Here is an 18514-nt window from a genome sequence, read left to right as displayed (position 1 = left end):
GGCCGTCCTCTCATCCTTGCGCTTCTTCGCATCCGTCCGCTTCTTGTCGCCCAGCGCCTGCATGACAGCAAGTGTGCCGCAATGCTGTGAAAGCGAACTTGCACGACGGGACGGTCCGTCCGCAGTGGTGCCTGGCACCTATGCCGCAAGGGACCATCTCCAGTGCAGAAGTAAACGACTTACGCAGCGAGCCATATTAGACGACGCGCGCAGAGAACATGATCACAGTGGTCTTACCTTCACGCGCTCGGCACCCGCCGCGGCCAGCTTGTCGATGGCGCCTGGGCTGGACTGGGGCATGGGCGGGGGCATGGGCGGGGGCATGGGCGGGCTGGGCTGGGGTGCGGCGGCGACGTCGACGGCGCCTGTGGACCCCAGAGAGGAGCGCTTGGTCTTTGAAGAGAGGCCGCTCAAGGCCTTGGCCAGCGGTCCCTGCAAGAAGCAGCAGAGTTGTGTAAGCGCAACAGACATTCACCAACAACCGCGCCTGGTCATATCAGCAGTAAGGATGCGCTCGTAAGCGAAGCACGCACTGACAGTCTGGCTATGTAAGAAAGTAACCCACCAGAAGGCCCCCGGCGTCGATGGCACCGTAGGACACCTTGGCGTCCTTGACGCTCGCGGAAGCCCGGCTTGGCAGCAAAGACTCAAGCTCCTTGCAAAGACCGACCTCCTCTTCCGTCAGCGTCTGCTTCTCGCCAGCCGTGAAGCGCACAGGGTCGCGCTTGTAGCCGTCCCACATCTTGCCCCACTGGCTGCGCCATGCGTTCTTGTACCAGCCACGCTCATTCTTGGGCTGGTTCTCTGCAAGCACGCGGTGGAGGATGGAGGATGGAGCAGAAGGTCCAGGTCAAACTGACGCAAAGTCTGCCTCTCGCGCATGTCTCTCAACGCACTCATTGCAAGGTGCTTATACAGTATATACAATTAGAAAGCAGACTCACTGTCCTTGACAGCGCGGGCGGCTGCGGTCGTCTTCTCGTAAGTGGTGCGCTTGGCGTTGAAGTCGGTTGCCTTCCTGGATATGTTGTGAAAGAGTAGTAGGATGAAGCAACATTATGTATAAAGAATTAACTACGGTCAGTTCAACAAGTCAACGCGGTCAAGTCCACTCTCATCCCCCTATTCCTCATCGCTCATGCTACTGACATTCCTCCGCAATGTCCGCATTCTAGCGTCCTTCCCATGCCAATACAGAAGAACAAAAACTCACTTTGTCCAGTCGGCCTGGAAGTCTTCGCGCGACAACGTGATGCCTCGCTTCAGGCTCCAGGCGTAGGCCGCGGCCATCTTGTCTTGCCAATACTTTTTCAACTCGCCATTGGCGGCCAGTCTGGTGTTGAGCAGGCGGGGGCCTTCGCCAGGGCCGCGCTTGGCGAAGGGGTAGAAGCGACGGACGGCCTCCATGAACAGCGCGGAGTCCGGCGTTCGCACGCGAGTGATGGGCTCTTTCGCGTTGCTCTTCTTGGGCTTCTTGATGGGGTCCTGCTTGGACTCGCGCACAATGGTGAGGGTCAGCCTCTGCTTCTCCGCATCCCACGAGGCGCAGGGAAGGGGGCAGGCGGGCCCGTCAGAGCCGCTGGCCAGGTACTCGAGAGCAAACGCCAGAACCTGCTCCGGCGAATAATACTCCACGGGGTCCTCGGGGTCCTCGGGGTCCACAGAGAGCTTGTAATTGACGGTGGAGTCCGTCTCGGGGAGAAGATCCCCCCTGAACGTTTCAGGCTTAGTTCCAGGCGAAATCGTTGTCGCCCACTGATGGTAGACTTTGTTGGGATGGTCGGGATCCTTGATAAGGAGCTTGCAGACACGGGCGACCATGTTGGATGGTTGTGAGGTAGGGTAGTGCACGAAAGCCCTCTCTTGCAATTTAAAGCGCATTCAAACGATGGATTCCATCTCCCATCCCCGTTTGACTCAGGTCGGAGGCCAATTCAAACGGGTGAATCCAAAGGGTCCCCTCGAGTCCCTGGGCATCATCACCTTCTTGGTGTTTTTGAACACCTTCAATTTCAACACCTGCAAAACTGCTACGTATCGTTTGTAAAGGGAGGGACTGGTAGGGGTAGGGTTTTGCGCATGGGGCGGGGGCGGGCCGGTGGTGGGCGATAGCCAGAGACACGCGTTTGGGCTCGGCAAATGGTGGGGCATAAACAATATAAGCAAGAGTACATAGTAGCAGCACTGACTGCCACGGAGTTACAGGCGCGCCGACTTTGCCACCCAGGGCTCCGGGTGGCAACGTCGCGTTGAACGGCGTTCGCGGGCCCGGTGCCTCTTGATTTGGAAGAAGCACCTAATAGGAATGGAGCCGTCTAGCTCGGAAGAGGTTGGCCTGGAGCAGGGCGAGGCCCGCAAGGATTTGGACATAACTGAGACGGTTTTGAAGAAGGGGACGCTGTCGCTGTCATCTGATGAGGCCGTAATAGTAAGGTGAGATTTGAGGAGGGGAAGGGGGACACTCGCGGGACTTCCGCAAAATCACATGCGGGCTGCATGTGCAGGGCGGCACTTGCGAGGGCCGGCGGCGTTGTGCGGCTGGACATGCCGGGCATGCCTAAAGCCTCATGCCTCGCGGCACGAGTCGAGGAGGAGCAGCGGTGGAGGAGGGATCCTTCCAAGGCCGCCCACCGCGGGTGCCCCCCAAGGTTCCTGTTGGCGCTGGGCGAGAAGTGGAGGCGTCACGGCCGGGAGGAGCTCGTAAGGTGAGGCTGGGGGGAGGTACAGGCCATGGTTGGGAGGGCTTGGATGGATGGGCTGTGGTGGCCGGGGTACGTCACATCGCCGGAGGCGGGCCTGGATTGGGCGGAGGCCTCAGATGGGGCATGGCGGGGGGGAGCGGGGGCGTCCGGGGCCGACCGGGCTAAAGGGGCTGCCCGGAGCACGGATGTGGGGGCTCAGGCCTCGGCGCGAGGGGCTGGGCGCGCTGACTGAAATCCCACACAATCCGCCGGCTCTCGCAGGGAGCTAAGAAGGGCCAGGGAACGGGGGGACAAGTTGACGCTTTTCGCCGGCATTGCGGATAAGCTGGTACGGCTGGAGCTGCCACCCATGGCCAGGCCCCAGGCAATGGGCGATGAGGTGGGGGATGTGGCGCCGGACGTGGAGGAGAGCATCATGGGCATGGTGGAGGACAACGAGATCGTGTCCCTGTCCGCGATCCTGGAGCTGAAGGTGCGCAGCCGGGATGGGGCGGCAAGGCCATAGGGTGCACGTAATGTGGACATGCATGCATGCACGTGATGTGGCGTCGATGGCAGGCGGGCCTGGTCGGCATGCGTACGCCCTCATGCACGAATGCCTGCACAGGGCGCGTGCCTGGAGGAGGGGGAGTCCGGTGGCGTGGAGGATGGGCGGCCAGCTTCATCGACTACGGCAGCAGCCGCGGTGGAGGGCACTGCGGTGGCTGCACCACCATTGAATGTGGTGACGCCAAAGGAGGGAATGGCTGATGTGGAAGCAGCAAGCAGTGGTGCTGGTGCTGCCCGCTCTGGCACTGATGTTGTGACAGACCTGCCGGAGCCCGGGGTGAGGGGGGAACTTTGGGTATCTGTGGTGTGGGACCGCCATTACCCCAGGCCCCCCAACAGGCCGCGTGTGCAGGGGTCCTGAGCACTGCAATTGTGTGTTGGATGTCTTGAATGCCATTTGTGACCGTGTGTCCGCACCAGGTTGCTGCTGGAGAGCTAACCGATGGCACCTTGCTGAGGGAGCTGTACATCGCCCTGCGAGTCCCCGATGCCCTCCGCGACCTACTGCGAGGCAACGTGCGGCAACTGCGGCCGAACGTGCTCGACGCGTGCAATGCGCGCGCCAAAGCTCGTGCGGCGTTGGACCTGGAGGCGCAATCTGCGGGGAGACCCCGCACATCAGTGGAGCTAGCGCTGACCGTGTACTGGGACATGACGGGCAGGGCATGCCTGTTCTGGATTGACATGACGGGGACTGACGGCGTGTTCAACCCAGTCCTCCTGGTCCTGTATGTGCCGGGGCCGGTGATGCAGAGCAAGTACCCGGTGTTGGTGCGAGCGGCGCGCAACATGCAGCGGCGCCTGATGGAGGCGCAGACGCTGAAGAAGGTCCCCCGTGGTCGGCTGAAAGAGTGTGGCGGCGAAACTCACATGGCAGGCTACCGGCATGTGCAGACCAACAAGGCGAGCCGCGTGACCATGTGAGTGGTATGGGACTGGCAAGCGATGGCAGGGAGGGAGGGGCGTGCGTAGCGGTGGTGGAGCGGAACCTGAGGGGAAATCCAGGGAGGCGAGGGCTTTGGGCGGCGTTCGGGATGGCTTGGCAACAGATGCAAGGTGCACGGCCTGATTCCTTGACAGGTATGCGCACACATCGAGGAGCCACGAAGCGCGGGTGGTCATTGGTGCGTTCGGCCTGTGCATCGCCATGCTGCTGCTGGCGATGTGGGACTACCTCGTGACGAGCGCGAAGGAGACCGTCGCGGGTACGCCTGCAATCCTGGCGACAGGGGCGCCATGGGGCCTGGTTCCGGTTGGGCTGGACTACTTCACACACCCGCATCTGGACCCGGACGACGCAACGCCAACTGTCGTGTTCCTGGCTCTGTGGAAGTCGGCAACAGGGCGCCGGGTGAGCTGCCAGGCGTCAAGGGTTGGACGAGCTGGTGGGGTGGAGAAGGGACCCGGCGGAACGTTTTTGTGGCCGGGTGGAGGAAGGATGCAAATGCCAGCCAGGGAGCATTGCCCTGACCAAAGCCGGTGCTTGACAATTTGGGCGTGGGCTCGCTGGCGCGCTTATGGGTATGGCCCTGGCCTGCTGTATGACAGCTCACCCCTCATCGCCATGCAGTGCAAGGACTTCCTGGACGATGTGGAGCGTGCGGCGCATGTCAGCCGCAACCTGTTCACATTTGGTGGGGTCAGCGCCTACACCCGCACCCAGGACAGCGACCTGCTGGTGTTCGACGCGCGGCAGGTGGTGCACGGTGCTGACTTGCGTGTGCCACTTAACGCTAAATTCGATGAGGCGGGCATGCCGTGCGGCGTGACGGTGGGCTCTGGCGTTGTGTCACGCCAGTCTGATGTGAAAGTGGGGAGGGCCGAGGCACGTGGGCGGTTGGAGTTGGCGGCGGAGGGCAAGACCGCATCTCTGCATGTCATGTGCAAGCGCGGTGAGGAGTTTGAGGCGGAGATCCTGCGCATGGCCGCAAGCGCGGGGTGTGAGGCCGAGGCTGGATGTCATCCGCCATCCCAGAAGCGGGCTGCGGGTGCGGCCCTGCCGCAGTCAGCTATAAAGGGCCGCCGGGCGCAGGGCAGTGGTGGGAAGTGCTGAGCGGGCGGATCAGCCATGCACGGCTGGTCGCAAGCATGTATCGTTGTTGTTATGAGTTCCATAGGTAAACAAACAAGAGGCCGGAAGATCAATACTGTACTGATGGGAAACTTGTGTCTCAGATGCTGGGAAGCTTCCGGTGCAGGGCTGCGTGCGCTGTCGGCAGCCGGGAAGATTTCTTTAGTGGAACGGCGGGAAGGGGGCTGGGGCTGCATTGACATACGGCACCGGTGCAGGGCTGCGTGTGCTGTCGGCAGCCGGGAAGGTTTCTTTAGTGGAAAGGCGGGAAGGGGGCTGGGGTTGCATCGTCATACGGCACCGGTGCAGGGCTGCGTGCGCTGTCAGCAGCCGGGAAGATTTCTTTAGTGGAACGGCGGGAAGGGGACTGGGGCTACATCGTCATACGGCACCGGTGCAGGGCTGCGTGCGCTGTCGGCAGCCGGGAAGTTTTCTTTAGTGGAACGGCGGGAAGGGGGCTGGGGCTGCATTGACATACGGCACCGGTGCAGGGCTGCGTGCGCTGCCGGCAGCCGGGAAGTTTTCTTTACTGGAAAGGCGGGAAGGGGGCTGAGGCTGCATCGTCATACGGCACCGGTGCAGGGCTGCGTGCGCTGTCGGCAGCCGGGAAGATTTCTTTAGTGGAACGGCGGGAAGGGGGCTGGGGCTGCATCGTCATACGGCACCGGTGCAGGGCTGCGTGCGCTGTCGGCAGCCGGGAAGTTTTCTTTAGTGGAACGGCGGGAAGGGGGCTGGGGCTGCATCGTCATACGGCACCGGTGCAGGGCTGCGTGTGCTGTCGGCAGCCGGGAAGTTTTCTTTAGTGGAAAGGCGGGAAGGGGGCTGGGGTTGCATCGTCATACGGCACCGGTGCAGGGCTGCGTGCGCTGTCGGCAGCCGGGAAGATTTCTTTAGTGGAACGGCGGGAAGGGGGCTGGGGCTACATCGTCATACGGCACCGGTGCAGGGCTGCGTGCGCTGTCGGCAGCCGGGAAGTTTTCTTTAGTGGAAAGGCGGGAAGGGGGCTGGGGTTGCATCGTCATACGGCACCGGTGCAGGGCTGCGTGCGCTGTCGGCAGCCGGGAAGATTTCTTTAGTGGAACGGCGGGAAGGGGACTGGGGCTGCATCGTCATACGGCACCGGTGCAGGGCTGCGTGCGCTGTCGGCAGCCGGGAAGTTTTCTTTACTGGAACGGTTGGCGGCCCCGGAAGACACAAGCCCAGAAGACATCATCATGTTACAGACTGCATCAGCCGCGTGAGCGGCTACCCAACTTGCACTGCTCCTTGCCAATCACCATCATTGGTTGGCAACTGAGAAAACAAGTGGTACGTAATGAAGTAACTTTTATTCTCGTCGAGCTTGCAGCGCATCACCTTCGAGTCAATGGCTTGCAATAGCACGGGGAACGAGTTCAGGAACGTCTGCTGGCGTTCTTGGTTGGGGGTTGCCTTGCGGCGACTAAAGTCTGCAGCATAGTACAACGACTGCGGCCGTACCACCTCCACCTTATGCAATTCGCAAATCGCCACACGGCATACAACCCCACGCACGGTTTGCACACGAGCATAGAATGCAACCTCTCCAACATACACAGACACGTCCTGATCGTCCTCTGGGGTGTCAAGGGATGGCGCATACTTAGTCTTCACATAAAATGACTCACGTGCAGTGGTCAAGTTATACTTTGTAGATAGTAAAACCTGGTCACGTCGTACAAGTGCACGTTTGAATATAATAACACTTGCGTTCTGCAAGTCACCCTCCACCACACCTGAACGTGTCGCAAAGTCCTCTTTACTAAAAGCCTTCATGAATGCTTCGAAGACAACTGTCCGCTCGGTCGGACCCGCCACATATCCGCGCCCAAGCAGCTGGGAACCCTCACCATCCTCTACATCCGCGCAAACATCCCCCGTCAATGTGACGTGTGCTGCACGGTAATCTGGCACCCACTCATCAAATGACTTGTACTGGCTCCCACCCGCAGCCAGTGCATGGCCGGCCTCTACCCCGGCTGGCCCGGTTGCACCACCATCCGCGGTGCCACCTCCCCTGCCACGCTCAGCTCGCATCTCAGCGAGCCGGGCACTTGCAAGGAACCCACTCACAATAATTTGCTCTGGACACCTGGTTGTGCGGAACTTGACCCCACTTTTGACCTGCTGCACACCGCGCTCGACCCAGAACTCAGTTGCAAACGCCACGTGCCCACGTGCACGCTCCTGCTCGCGTAGCCTACATGCCAGTAGATGCATGTTGTAGGTAGCAAACTTCATGCCAAACACGAGCTCCGAGTCACAGCAGAACTGTTTGAAGGTTACTGCTGCACTGTCACACGCAGCCTCCGAGAATTGGTCATACCGCAGATAATGCAGCATGGCCGTGCGCAACATCTCCCACATTCTCCCCAGGTCAAACTCACGATCCAGCCCTGCATCATCTTTCCGTGTAACTACCGGCATCACAACTTTATTAGGATCCCCTCCGTGCGAGTGCAGGACGTATAGGGAGAAGCAGTCCGTCCAGTGCAGCCATTCTTCCATGGTCCAGTACGAGCAGGGGACAATGTCACGGTAGGGTCGGTTAAAGTCATTAGTAATGATGAAATGGGATGCACGTGCAGTCATTCTGCGACGAGCCTCTACACTTAACACAAAGTCACTCTCAGCCTTCTTGACGGACTCGCCCAGCACAAAGTGCCAGAACTTCTTGATGACACCGAACAGAGCTGCATGCGCTATGGGCACAACCCACACGTTATTCATGTCTATGTACGACAGCTCCTTCGCTATGCAGGAAATGCCATGGCAACCCAGCGCCGATGCCAAGTCATGATTACTTTCCACAACCTGTGCCCGATCCATGTGGTGCGCATGAGAGATCCGGATCCTGCTGTCACCGCATAGTGCAGTCTCTGGCATCTGACAGTCAGGTGGCAACAGGACGTTCAGCGCTGTGTTGATGTCCGCCGGCTTGTTGTACCCCAGAAAGTATGTACCATGGCCGTTAGGGCCAGTCTCTCCCAGCAGCATGCAGTGCCCACATGCGTTCTTGGCCGCATGGGAGAGCCAAAGACTCAACGTCCGGTTTGCAGGCGTATCTGCGTGCAGACCAAGCAGAGGTCAACATACGGACCCAAGCACTCCCGCCCCCAGTCCTCCTACCCCCACCCCAGAACCACCACCACCAGCCCAACCCCGCCCCATCATGCCCACCTAAGCCACAGCACTCCTGCCCTCACCCCAGCACTCCCACCCCACCCCAGCACACCTGCCCCGCGCCCCGCCCCTGCACTCCCACCCCTGCCCCAGCTCTCCCACACCACCCTAGCATTCCCGCCCACGCCTGAGCACTCCTGCCCCCGCCCCACCACTACCGTCCCCAAACGCTCCCGCCCCAGCACGGACTAAAAGCCCACTCACCAGCAAAGATACCGCCCAGAAACATCTTGTGCCCAAAGGTCCGGCCCGAAGCAGCGTCCACCACGGTCATACCCTCGGTGCCAGGCCCGAAGGCCTTGAATGCTGTCAGTGTTGGGCGCAAGTAGACTTCCATTGAGTCAGGCTCCGAAGGTCCGGGCGTGATGATCAGGGGGAAGCAGTGGCGGCGCTTGCTGCGTTGAGTCACTGGCAGGTCCGCGCACCTGAAGACAGCAGTTAAAGAGGGGAGCAATAAGGTCTGGTGGGTGATGATTACAGCATAGGCACATACCTAACGATGCCCATTACATCAAATGCACACGGAGACACTGTAGGTGCACAGGAAAGCAATTGCCCATACTATACAACAGGCTGAGGTCCGTCACACGCACCGAATGAACAGCATCCCGCAGCTGTACTTCTTGAATGAGAAGACCTCGCCGAAGTCAAAGCCCAGGTCGTAAGCCGAGCTGTCGGGCTCGAAGAACTCGCCGGAAGTCTTGGCATTGATGTCTTGCGCGTACCGCGAGCCGTAGAAGTCGTCAGGGTTGTTGTCGCGCCCTGTGCCGCGAAACGTGCAGAACCGTGGGTCCATGAACATGCCGCGCACGACATTCTCGACACCGAAGTCGTAGAACCTCTGTGGGAAGACAGCACGTGCACGCGGTCATGGCAAAGGGCACTGAAGTCAAGAAGGGTTGACGGAACAAGGGCATGCAGGATTGGGAGACCTGGGGAGACTTATTGCTATGGGGAGGCTCCGCATGGGCAACAAGTAAAGCATGCAACGTACCTTGTTCGGAACTGGTTGGTGTCCTGGCCGGGCAGGCTTAAACCGTCGATGGCCGCAGCCGCACTCATCTTGCAGGTGCTGGTGCCACTCATCTCGAGGGAAATCAGGGAACAAGCACTTGTCGCTCAAACAAACGTGCTTCTCAAAGTCACGTGCGTCTGGAATGTCCAACATCTTCTTCATTATGTACAGCGACGGGGGCAAGTTATTGCCAGGTGGAAAGCACACGTCACGAAGGAAACGCAGCTGACGGTCCGCAACATTATCCCGTACGCGCCCATCAATCTTCTCCTTCATCCAAGCGTAAGCAAACTGCCCCACAGTGATAGGTGCAGCTGCGCAGATAGGTGTCGTACCGGAATTGCAGTAGTGTGCCAGCGGAGAGGGTGAAAGCCACGGAAAGGGAGGTGCATCGCGTCAATCAAGTGCGCCGTTACATACACAGAATTCCGTGGCGTTGCAGTGGCAGTTCGAATACCCATTCCATTCCAGTGTTGCCCGCGCCTGCTGCTGCGCCCACCACGCCATACCCCAGAGCTCCCTTGTCAAAGCCTGTCGAAATCCCGCTGTCCCAACCCCGCCCGACCCGACCCGACCCACATCCCGACTTACATTGAGTGCCTGTTCTCCACAGCGGCTCTGACATGATGCCCTTGAAGTGCTGCACAGACCGCGCACCATGCTGTAGTTCGGAGATGTTGGTGGGTTGCATGACCATACCCTGCGCCGCAAGGTCGTTGGCAACCGCACCGGCTTGGTCATCAGCATCACCGTCGCCGTCAACAGGCGCCAGGTGCCCGAATTGCTGCAGAATAGCATTCAGCAGCTCAATGGTGTTGATGTTGGCAGGGTCGTCCTGGTCGAGAGAAGCCACAACGCGGTGTAGAGCTGCCGCCAGGAAATGACCTGTGGATTGGGGGTGGGGGGGCAGGGTTGGGCGGGACATCAGGGTAATGCAAAGTTAGATGTCGCTCCTCAACGATCTGAACATAAGCCATGTCCGGAAGCGAGAACCCCAGGACAGAGGCATGACCCAGCACCCAGACCCGGGCTTGCGGCGCGCAAAGGAGGACCGCAACCTGCGCGATACTTACCCGGTTCAGCGTCAGCAGCATCTTCCTCTTCCTCATCGGAGTATAGGTAGTCGCTGTCCACCCGGGCGCTGCCGCTATTACTGTAGCCACCACCACTCCTGTCACTGCCATTGCCAACATTCCCGCCGCCGCCGCCGTCGGTGCCGCTGCCGCTGCCGGTGCCACTACCGCTGCCGGTGCCGCTACCGCTGCCGGTGCCGCTACCGCTGCCGGTGCCGCTACCGCTGCCGGTGCCGCTACCGCTGCCGGTGCCGCTACCTCTGCCGGTGCCGCTACCGCTGCCGGTGCCGCTACCGTTAGTGTCCATGCTGTCGCTCTCACTAACAGAACCCGCAGGCGAATCCCTCCCTCCCTCAGGAAAGTCAGCGTCTCCTAGGCCGCCTTCGCCACCGGTACCGGCAGGGAGAGGGAGGTCCCGAGGTGCACCCTCACAGCATTTTTCGTGGCGAGAGCAAGCCGCTCTATCCTTCAACTGTGTTGGCGAACGGCATCCAGGGTTGGTGCACGTGTAGACGGGGTCTCCGAAGTGGTTTCGAAAGCGGGTGAAGCGGTGGAGGCTGAGCCAGTTGTCTGCGTGCAAACGGTGTGGTTGTAAGTCCTTTGCCGTGCCAAGCCTCTTGACTCCCAACAACTATACCTGAGGGTGCTGATGGCCTTCTCTTTGGAGTGCCACCCATTAGCCGTGCGAGCACTTGCAGCTCGGAACCGGACGCCAGGCCACGACGTGCCAGCACGGTCGAACGCTCCAGCAGCGTGTCGCCGCCGCGCGCGACCAAGCGCCATATCCGGCTGTTATCTAGATGGAAGAGGGTCGTGGAAGCGATAAAGTCGAAGACAGAGCCCACAGTGGCATCGACAGGTCCCACGAACGTGACGAGTTGCCCTGAAGGAAGCCTAATGAAGATTTGTAGCTCTTCCGTTTGTGAACTTTGGCTGATAGCGCGAGGAGCAAAGCTCAGGTGAACCGTTGCCAGAGCCGCCAGCACTAACACTAATGTTAACATTGACAGCACTACGTGCGCAGTAAGCGCTGAGGTGGGTTGGTCGGCCTGGAGCCATACAAGCCCGCTGTGAAGCGCGCTCTGAAGGCCCCAGGCCGCCACCAACGGAACAAGGCCCGTTGGCAGACGTATCATGAGTGATTCATGAGTTCGTCAGTCATGTTTATGTTTTCAAGAGAATAGCGGTCAAACGAGGCAAGGGGCAAATACTTGGTGGTGGGCGACCGATTGCACCGGTGTCACCGATGCTCGCCTGTGCCAATGCCTTTGCTTACTGTATCTAGGCTTATAGGCTTGTTGTAAGCAGTATCGGCACATATCGGCTGGCTGGCGCAGGCTGGCTGAACTGCGCCTAAAGGTTGGTTGGGGCGACGGGGCAGAGGCGGGGCTGGCCAGCCCGCCCGGGTGCAGGGCCAGGGGTGCAGGGGCTTGCGGCAGCAGGCGCAGGTGCAGGGGCCAATCTGCCCATGACAGCCCACATACTGCCGGGCAAGGCTACATTTGTCGCAATAGCAGTATAGGCTAGTGTAAAACACCGTGCGCACCACGGTATGGATGCGAATTACAATTGAAGGGACAGTCCGACAAGCGGGGGCACACCGTACCCCACGGTATGGGTCCCCTTCAAAGTAGTTCGCGTCACTGTTCGCGTCTCAGCACTCGCGTCACGATACGCGGCCAGACGCCCCCTGACGCATCCTGACGCGCTCGGACGCGCTGAGACGCGCCGAGACGCGAGTTTCCCGTCGTTACAGTGCAACCTCCCCCTGCCCACCGCCCTTGCACCCACTACGCGACGTACGTTCCTCCTGGGCGTACATAGTTCTCTCCTATACACGACCGAACGTACTGCAGCTGGAGCTTCAGCTGCTGCTGCTGTGCTGCTGCTGTGCTACTGCTCCTTGTGCTCATGCTACTTGTGCTGCCCCTTGCCCCTCCCATGCCCATACCCCCAGCCCCAAAACCTCACCAACAGTTGTTCCCCGCGCTGCCCCGCACCCCATTCTCACAGGCAACACACACGCACCACGAGCCACTCATTACAGCTGTCAGGAACACAAAAAAAAGAAAACAAAACCCCAAAATCGTGACAACTGTCATGAGCTAGATTCCCCCTACTTATCATGGCTGCACGGTCACACGCCAGGTCACGACAGCTGTCGCGTCCTATGATAGGACAATGAACGTTTCGTGTGCCTGACGGCGACTCCCCCCCCCAGCGTGCGGCGCAATGTCAATGCGGCGCTCGTCTGCAACGACTGGGCCTGTGCAGGGTGTGCCGTACTGTATGCAACCCGGTCTCACCCGGGGCGTGCCCATACCCGGGGCACCGTCCAAAGCTCAAACCATCCCAAATGCCCTGATATGGTATCTGTATGTTATGAATAGCTGTTATGGGCCCTGGGGTGACCTGCCCGCTCGCCGAGCTCGCGAACTGCAGCGACATGCCCCGACATTATGCGCGAAGAGCTGCTTTTAACCCCCCTGCAGATGTCCTAAGCTACATGTAGTCAATAATAGGCACGGCAATAACAAAGCAGTGAGGAAATTGCTGTTCGAGGGACCTCGGTTCCCAAAATTGCCGGTCGGCAGAGCTTTGCATTTTGATCTGGAATACAGTTCAATGCAATATTATGTATCTAAATAACATATTTAATGAGTTTAGGCTCACTCAAGCGCACCTTGGGCACGTACCCAGGGCACACCGGCCGGAGAACCAAAACCCGCCCATTTCGACCCAAGGCGAGCGCGGACCGCCCTCCCACTTGACCAGCAAGTCATTACTATATGTACGGAGGGTCTGAGAGCGTGGGAGACTCAGGGGAGAACAGTTTGACGTCGGGGACTCCCTCTATCCACCCCCAAGACCCCCCGCACGGGGAGGCCCGACTGTCGGACTGTGGATTCAACACAGTGGCAAGGTTGTGCAAGTTGCGGGCAAGCCGCACATAAGGTTCGATTTACAGTCGGAGTGTCAGACCAATCGTAATTGAGGAAACCGTGAGCGCAAGTTTTGGACGGTGGTTCAACGGCGGGTGAGACCGGGTTGGCCGTATGCATATTGCCAGTCTGCGTGCGTATATGTCTGTGTGAAACGTTCATTGTCCTATCATAGGGCGCGACATAGGTTCACATTTAGTGCGCCCGAACGTCGAGGAGTTGACAAGGCATTGCTCGACAACTGTCCCGCCGCTCGGCGGCGCATCATACTACCCATTCCATTCCGGCCGCGCACCTAACCCAACCCCCGCTCACACAGGCAGCACGCCACGCACCCGTCCCTGCCCACCCTCGCAACCCCAAATTGTTTGTCCTACTAACAGATCCTGCCACCCACTGCTGCTGCTCCTCACCACCCCTGCCTGCGCCTCCCTTGCCCACATCGACGCTGCTCCATCCCTGCCCAGTGCGCATCCCACGCCCCAACCCTCCCTGCCAACCATTACAGCTGTCCCAGTCGAAACCTTGGGCCCCGCATCAAGGTTACAGCTGTGAGCCTGCCCCCAATATGGGCCCGACACACGGCCTCTGCAGCCTACCAGTCTCTGGACTGGCGAGAGCGCTCTCAAAAGCAGCGCTTGGAGCCCAAGCCTATGGCAGACCTGTTCTGCCCCTGCAAAACAAGTCTAGCCGCGAACACAAGAGCCACCTGCCTGTGCTCTTTCAGAGCTCAAGGGTCAGGCGGTGTGGAGACAGCTCGCAAAACCAACGCCCAAACAAAAACAAACAGAGGACGAGCGGCGCTCGCACCACCCGGGAGCCACCTGGGAAAGCACAAGCCCACCCTTCGGCTACTCGCAAGGCCACACGTAGGGAGGGGGGCAGGGCCGGCGAGAACGCTCAAAGCCGCCGCACCTAGCCCACACGACTACAGCCCAAGCCACCACCTCAGCAAATACACCATAGAGGAGGCAAGCACGCACCCTCGCGCAAACCGTAACTAAAGGCACGTGCACGTTCGTCCACACCAAAATGAAAACGAAACAGCCTTGCACTCCATCTATCTCCTGCTGGATTGAACCATGCGTCCCGCGCTTTGTCAACCAGAGCGTCAAAGGCTAGGCTTCTGCCCTGCGCCGTAATCTTACTGTGAGAACCCAAACCTTGTTCAGCAACAAAGAAATGCATTGGCCGTTGCGCTATCTCTGCAACCAGTGAGCGATGCGACGGCTTGATCATTTTTCAACGTGCATGATGGAGCTCAAACCAACGCTGTGGAGAATGTGCCGCCGCTCCGTGTCCCGAATCACACGCATCGTCCAGCCACGCCCTGTCCCCAGCCACGCGGTGCCGCCACGCCCTGTCCTGGACCACACTGTGCCGAAGCCCATGGCCGCCAATATGCCCCGCAAGGAGCTGGCACATGCCACGCTGTTTCGGGGGGCACAGCATCCTTGCCGCCTGCCATTTCACCAGCAGCGAGCGCGTTGACGCCGGAGCATTTGCCGTAAAGCACACGTACTGAAGCATAACAGCCTGCGCCCTCCGCCTCCAGAGCACGATTATATCTGAGCCACCGTAGCTAGCTGCTGCTAGTACAAGCCTACGACAGCGCCATTAGCGTTCGCCCGTCTGCGCGCCCGCGGCCCTGCACAAGCCGGCGCCATCGCACCGCAGCCACTCATGCGCAAGCAGCTCCGCGGCACTGCGCGTCTGCTGGGCTGGAGGAGTGGCGATAGCTTCCAGGAACGCCCTCCCCTCCGCAGATACCACGACCTGTTCGCAGCGTGGCTGCACGGCCACCCAGAGCTGGTACAGGTCCGACGCGCGCGTGTAGAGGCCGTGCACCAGGGTGGTGCCGGACTGCCACCCCGCCGGCTCGAAGGTGGGCGGCGGCGACTGGTCGGCGGGGGCGCAGGTCTCCAAGTCAAGCAGGAACCAGCGACGGGGTGAGGCTGGAGAGCACGCGAAGTTGTCCCAGCGGAGGTCGCGGTGCACGAAGCCGGCCTGGATGGGCGCATCGGCAAGCAAGCAGGAGGTAGTAAGCGCTTTGTTGTCAAGTTGCAACCTGAGAAAGCTGGGCTGACCCATGCGGTACCACTGCATCAAGCTACCTGCAACCGCTAATGCATAAGAAATTCGCCGGCGACGCATTCTTGCGCGTTGCAGGTGTCAGCGACCCAATTCACTCAATACCTCATGGATTGCCGCGAGCCCGTGAAGTAGGCCGTGCAGTAGCAGTCGTGCCTCATCCTCCGCGGTCGGCCACGCGTTCCTGCTGGGCAGCCCCACCGGAATGAGGTCCACGGTGTAGACGTCGCCGCGCAACGTGAGGGCGTCCTTGCTGGCGATGTGCACAAGCCCTTGCCGCTTCGCGGTGGCGCGGTACAGCTTTTTCAGCTTTTTGAAGTCCACGCCGCTCCAGGCCGCGAAGACGGCCCATGGCGAAACGACCTTCCGGACCTCCAGCACGTCAGTGCGGAACAGCCTGCAGGTAGGAAGGAAAAGGGCGCGCGTCGTACTAGCTCGCCGGTCTCAGCTGACACGTGGGAGGAGCAGGACCGGCTGAGTCGACGCTTTCAAGCCGAGCGAAGGCAATCATCCACAACACAGATGCACCAAAGGCTCCTCCACACCACACAAATAAGCACAGCCAGTGCACGTTCATTCCCTGCTTTGGTGCAAAACCCGTTTCCTGCTTACAGCTCACGCGTGAATCCAGGGCCTTGCGCGGACATCACAGCACCAGCAGGCAGCACGTTCGGCGGGTAGCGTGCGTTCTGCGCGCACAGAAGCTGGTAGAATTTGATGGTGGCCATCACTGCTTCGGCGCGGTCGCGTGTCCTGGCCAGGTCGTAGCCAGGTCGTAGCAGGAACTGATGGCGCGCGGTGCGGCAGCCATCCCATTACTCCATGAGATGGCGTAGAATTGCAGATTGCGGCCAGCGGCTGCGAAGCACGGCAGATACTCGATGCTGGGGTAGTGGCAGCAGGGCAAAGGAGAGCGCGAGCAGTCATCAAGGTGGTTGGACGGTTCTGACGGCAATGGTTGATGTGGGCCCTGGGAATGCATGAGGATGGTGCATGTGCCTTGACAACCCCAGGGCACCAAAGATAGCCCGAAACCCACGCCCACTGCGTGATCAGGTACCACAAGTAAGTAAGCATCCGTCCAATGCACGGCACTCCATCTGCCCTACCGGTACACTTACTCGCCGTAGTACAGCGGCGTCCAGGCCGCGGTCTTCTTGCGCAGATCCTCGACTGCCGCTTCCATGCTTGCTGCCTTGTCCTCCCATTTCACCAACAGCCGCCGGCCGCTGCTCGTCCGCAAGACTCCATCCGGCCGCAGGGACGTGCCGCCCATCGACTTGATGGTCATGAGAGAGGTGGTGTCCTGCTTGTCTCGCTCCATCTTCAACCTGACGGTCAGAAGGGGGTATTTGGGCTGAGGAACGGACAAACATGGCCAAACATGCGAACCAAGTCATGTAGCGCTCGCCCCACCAGGCCATGACGTGCACTTCCCTCGCACCCGATGCGGAGACGTGACGGCAACGCGCCATCGAGCGCCAGCAGCAGTGACACAACCACGGCGTGCTCCATGAGGGCTGTGCAGAGCTCCGAACCTTCGGGGGGCAGGGGCGACGCCAGGCTGTGCCCCACAGCACAGGCGAGCTCGCCCCGGGCGGCAGTGAAGTGCTGCGCGATTGCCGGCGGCAGTATGACCATGTTTTGAAAATCCACAGTGATGGGGATTTGAGCGACAGGCGCCTCCTCCATGAACTTTTGAAGTTCATCCAGGGGTGGAGGTGAGTCCAAAGCAGGCTGTATGAGCTGTTCAGCATACTGCTGAGACGGATCCGCGCCTTGCAAGCCGGGGAGGGCGGATGAGGGCACAGCCGTGAACGCGGTGAAGGGAACTTCGCGTGCACGCCGGCAGGAACACGCGTGCCGCTCGCAGGCGTTGCTGCTTGCGCTCCAGCCGACGCCCGCTCACCTCGTGTGTGCCAGTTGCCCATTGTCCAATTGTTGTTTACCGCACGGGGTCCAACCTGTCGACTAGGCGCGGAAGAGCGCATCAGCGTCGGTCTATTCTCCCCTAGGTCTCTTATCTGCGCAAGAGCGCTCTCTAAATCTATAATCATGGTGCAGGCACGCTCACCCGAAGACAGTGTGCAGGGTTTCGTGCCCAGCAAAACCTCCATTGCAAGAGCTACAAGAAACTACTGCGTTACTATCTCGAGTTGTTGTTCCAAGCAAAAACAAGCTTGCGCGCTGAGTTCTGAAGAAAAGGCTCCAGCCTAGGTGAGCTTGCATCCTTAGCCTTGAAGTCATTGATAATAATGCCGCTATTCAGCTTTGTCACCAGCTTCGACTTGGAGGAAGCGGTGGAAAATTGCGAAGGTTTGGCTCGGCATGTGCTACGAGTAGGAGTGCCGGCACAAGTAGTGCGCAACTATGTGAGTGTGAAATGCTGTCGTTCTGAGAGCCCACGGGACGAGGCACGTTTGTTGACTCGGATGCGACATTACTCCGACGGCGGATGTTGTTGTGAGGGCGCTCGGATTCGACCTGGCTGCCGCGCAAGCGAGCACCGGTGAAGTCACTCAGGCCTAGGCGCCCTCGCACCCATACACCCACTGCATGGTGCACTGTGCCACTTCTCACGCCTTGCCGGCGCTGGATTGGGGACTTGCCGGTGGTCACTTGTGTGCTGGCGCAGCCCATGTTCGTGCAGGCCGCTTGCGTGCCGGACTCAGACTGAGCCGCGCTCAGCCATAAAACCTAACCTGGGAGTAGCCTAGTGACTGACCCAGCTTGCCACAGGCACGCGGCATCCGTGCCTTCCTCTCGCGGCTGTTAGAAGTGCTGAAGTGCTGCGGTGTTAGTACGTGGGCTAGTGGTGAATGCCAGTAAGTGCTGGTGGTTTGTGGACGGCTGGGCTTGGGCTGGGTTGT

At 59.9% G+C, this 18514-nt stretch overlaps 5 protein-coding genes across 5 annotated transcripts in view; 1 reads left to right on the top strand and 4 right to left on the bottom strand.

The window, feature by feature from the left end:
- The window catches only part of CHLRE_17g701917v5 (uncharacterized protein), a 7392-nt gene extending 5339 nt beyond the window's left edge, over positions 1 to 2053 (bottom strand). Inside the window, exons 1-5 of the mRNA XM_043071931.1 lie at positions 1214 to 2053; positions 945 to 1018; positions 566 to 804; positions 238 to 432; positions 21 to 57 (exon numbers count right to left, since the gene is read on the bottom strand). Coding sequence (XP_042914390.1) covers positions 21 to 57; positions 238 to 432; positions 566 to 804; positions 945 to 1018; positions 1214 to 1821 — 1153 coding nt within the window. The 5' untranslated portion in view covers positions 1822 to 2053. The remainder of the gene's footprint in view (positions 1 to 20; positions 58 to 237; positions 433 to 565; positions 805 to 944; positions 1019 to 1213) is intronic.
- Positions 2054 to 2153: 100 nt separating this feature from the next.
- On the top strand, positions 2154 to 6519 carry CHLRE_17g701884v5 (uncharacterized protein). The gene is made up of 7 exons (XM_043071930.1): positions 2154 to 2433; positions 2649 to 2705; positions 2964 to 3174; positions 3310 to 3528; positions 3672 to 4171; positions 4332 to 4602; positions 4822 to 6519. The coding sequence occupies exons 1-7, from the start codon at positions 2306 to 2308 to the stop codon at positions 5302 to 5304; spliced, it is 1869 nt and encodes a 622-aa protein (XP_042914389.1). The 5' UTR covers positions 2154 to 2305; the 3' UTR covers positions 5305 to 6519.
- An 8-nt stretch (positions 6520 to 6527) lies between these two features.
- Positions 6528 to 11765, bottom strand: CHLRE_17g701850v5 (uncharacterized protein). Its single transcript, XM_043071929.1, has 8 exons — positions 11249 to 11765; positions 10612 to 11181; positions 10130 to 10423; positions 9518 to 9852; positions 9117 to 9364; positions 8728 to 8948; positions 8232 to 8405; positions 6528 to 8154 (listed from the first exon to the last, which is right to left on the bottom strand). Exons 1-8 carry the CDS (start codon positions 11286 to 11288, stop codon positions 8141 to 8143), a joined length of 1896 nt encoding a protein of 631 aa, XP_042914388.1. The 5' UTR covers positions 11289 to 11765; the 3' UTR covers positions 6528 to 8140.
- Positions 11766 to 13561: 1796 nt separating this feature from the next.
- Positions 13562 to 16583, bottom strand: CHLRE_17g701809v5 (uncharacterized protein). Its single transcript, XM_043071928.1, has 3 exons — positions 16257 to 16583; positions 15750 to 16041; positions 13562 to 15560 (listed from the first exon to the last, which is right to left on the bottom strand). Exons 1-3 carry the CDS (start codon positions 16370 to 16372, stop codon positions 15171 to 15173), a joined length of 798 nt encoding a protein of 265 aa, XP_042914387.1. The 5' UTR covers positions 16373 to 16583; the 3' UTR covers positions 13562 to 15170.
- Positions 16584 to 16631: 48 nt separating this feature from the next.
- Positions 16632 to 18483, bottom strand: CHLRE_17g701800v5 (uncharacterized protein). The gene is made up of 4 exons (XM_043071927.1): positions 17719 to 18483; positions 17554 to 17608; positions 17089 to 17422; positions 16632 to 16975 (listed from the first exon to the last, which is right to left on the bottom strand). Exons 2-4 carry the CDS (start codon positions 17573 to 17575, stop codon positions 16762 to 16764), a joined length of 570 nt encoding a protein of 189 aa, XP_042914386.1. The 5' UTR covers positions 17576 to 17608; positions 17719 to 18483; the 3' UTR covers positions 16632 to 16761.
- Between the last annotated feature and the right edge of the window lie 31 nt (positions 18484 to 18514).

Source organism: Chlamydomonas reinhardtii, chromosome 17 (assembly GCF_000002595.2).
Source record: "Chlamydomonas reinhardtii strain CC-503 cw92 mt+ chromosome 17, whole genome shotgun sequence".
Lineage (NCBI taxonomy): Eukaryota > Viridiplantae > Chlorophyta > Chlorophyceae > Chlamydomonadales > Chlamydomonadaceae > Chlamydomonas > Chlamydomonas reinhardtii.
The sequence above is the reverse complement of the archived record's forward strand: the minus strand, read 5'-3'. Positions and strand labels throughout refer to the sequence as shown.

Excerpts from the sequence above, each read along its gene's own strand:
- CHLRE_17g701884v5 (XM_043071930.1), top strand. The coding sequence starts at position 2,306 with ATGGAGCCGTCTAGCTCGGAAGAGGTTGGCCTGGAGCAGGGCGAGGCC. Across the intron at positions 3,175-3,309 it reads CCGCGATCCTGGAGCTGAAG|GGCGCGTGCCTGGAGGAGGG; the intron begins GTGCGCAGCCGG and ends ATGCCTGCACAG. Across the intron at positions 4,603-4,821 it reads AGTCGGCAACAGGGCGCCGG|TGCAAGGACTTCCTGGACGA; the intron begins GTGAGCTGCCAG and ends ATCGCCATGCAG.
- CHLRE_17g701850v5 (XM_043071929.1), bottom strand. The coding sequence starts at position 11,288 with ATGGGTGGCACTCCAAAGAGAAGGCCATCAGCACCCTCAG. Across the intron at positions 9,853-10,129 it reads GTGGAGAACAGGCACTCAAT|CTGCACCTATCACTGTGGGG; the intron begins GTAAGTCGGGAT and ends CTATCTGCGCAG. Across the intron at positions 8,949-9,116 it reads TGCGGGATGCTGTTCATTCG|GTGCGCGGACCTGCCAGTGA; the intron begins GTGCGTGTGACG and ends TGCTGTCTTCAG.
- CHLRE_17g701809v5 (XM_043071928.1), bottom strand. The coding sequence starts at position 16,372 with ATGGCCACCATCAAATTCTACCAGCTTCTGTGCGCGCAGAACGCACGC. Across the intron at positions 16,042-16,256 it reads CCTGGATTCACGCGTGAGCT|GCTGTTCCGCACTGACGTGC; the intron begins GTAAGCAGGAAA and ends TCCTACCTGCAG. Across the intron at positions 15,561-15,749 it reads GGCTCGCGGCAATCCATGAG|GCCGGCTTCGTGCACCGCGA; the intron begins GTATTGAGTGAA and ends GCGCCCATCCAG.
- CHLRE_17g701800v5 (XM_043071927.1), bottom strand. The coding sequence starts at position 17,575 with ATGGGCAACTGGCACACACGAG. Across the intron at positions 17,423-17,553 it reads GGGCAACTGGCACACACGAG|GCGCGGATCCGTCTCAGCAG; the intron begins GTGAGCGGGCGT and ends CCGGCTTGCAAG. Across the intron at positions 16,976-17,088 it reads CCGTCACGTCTCCGCATCGG|GTTGAAGATGGAGCGAGACA; the intron begins GTGCGAGGGAAG and ends TCTGACCGTCAG.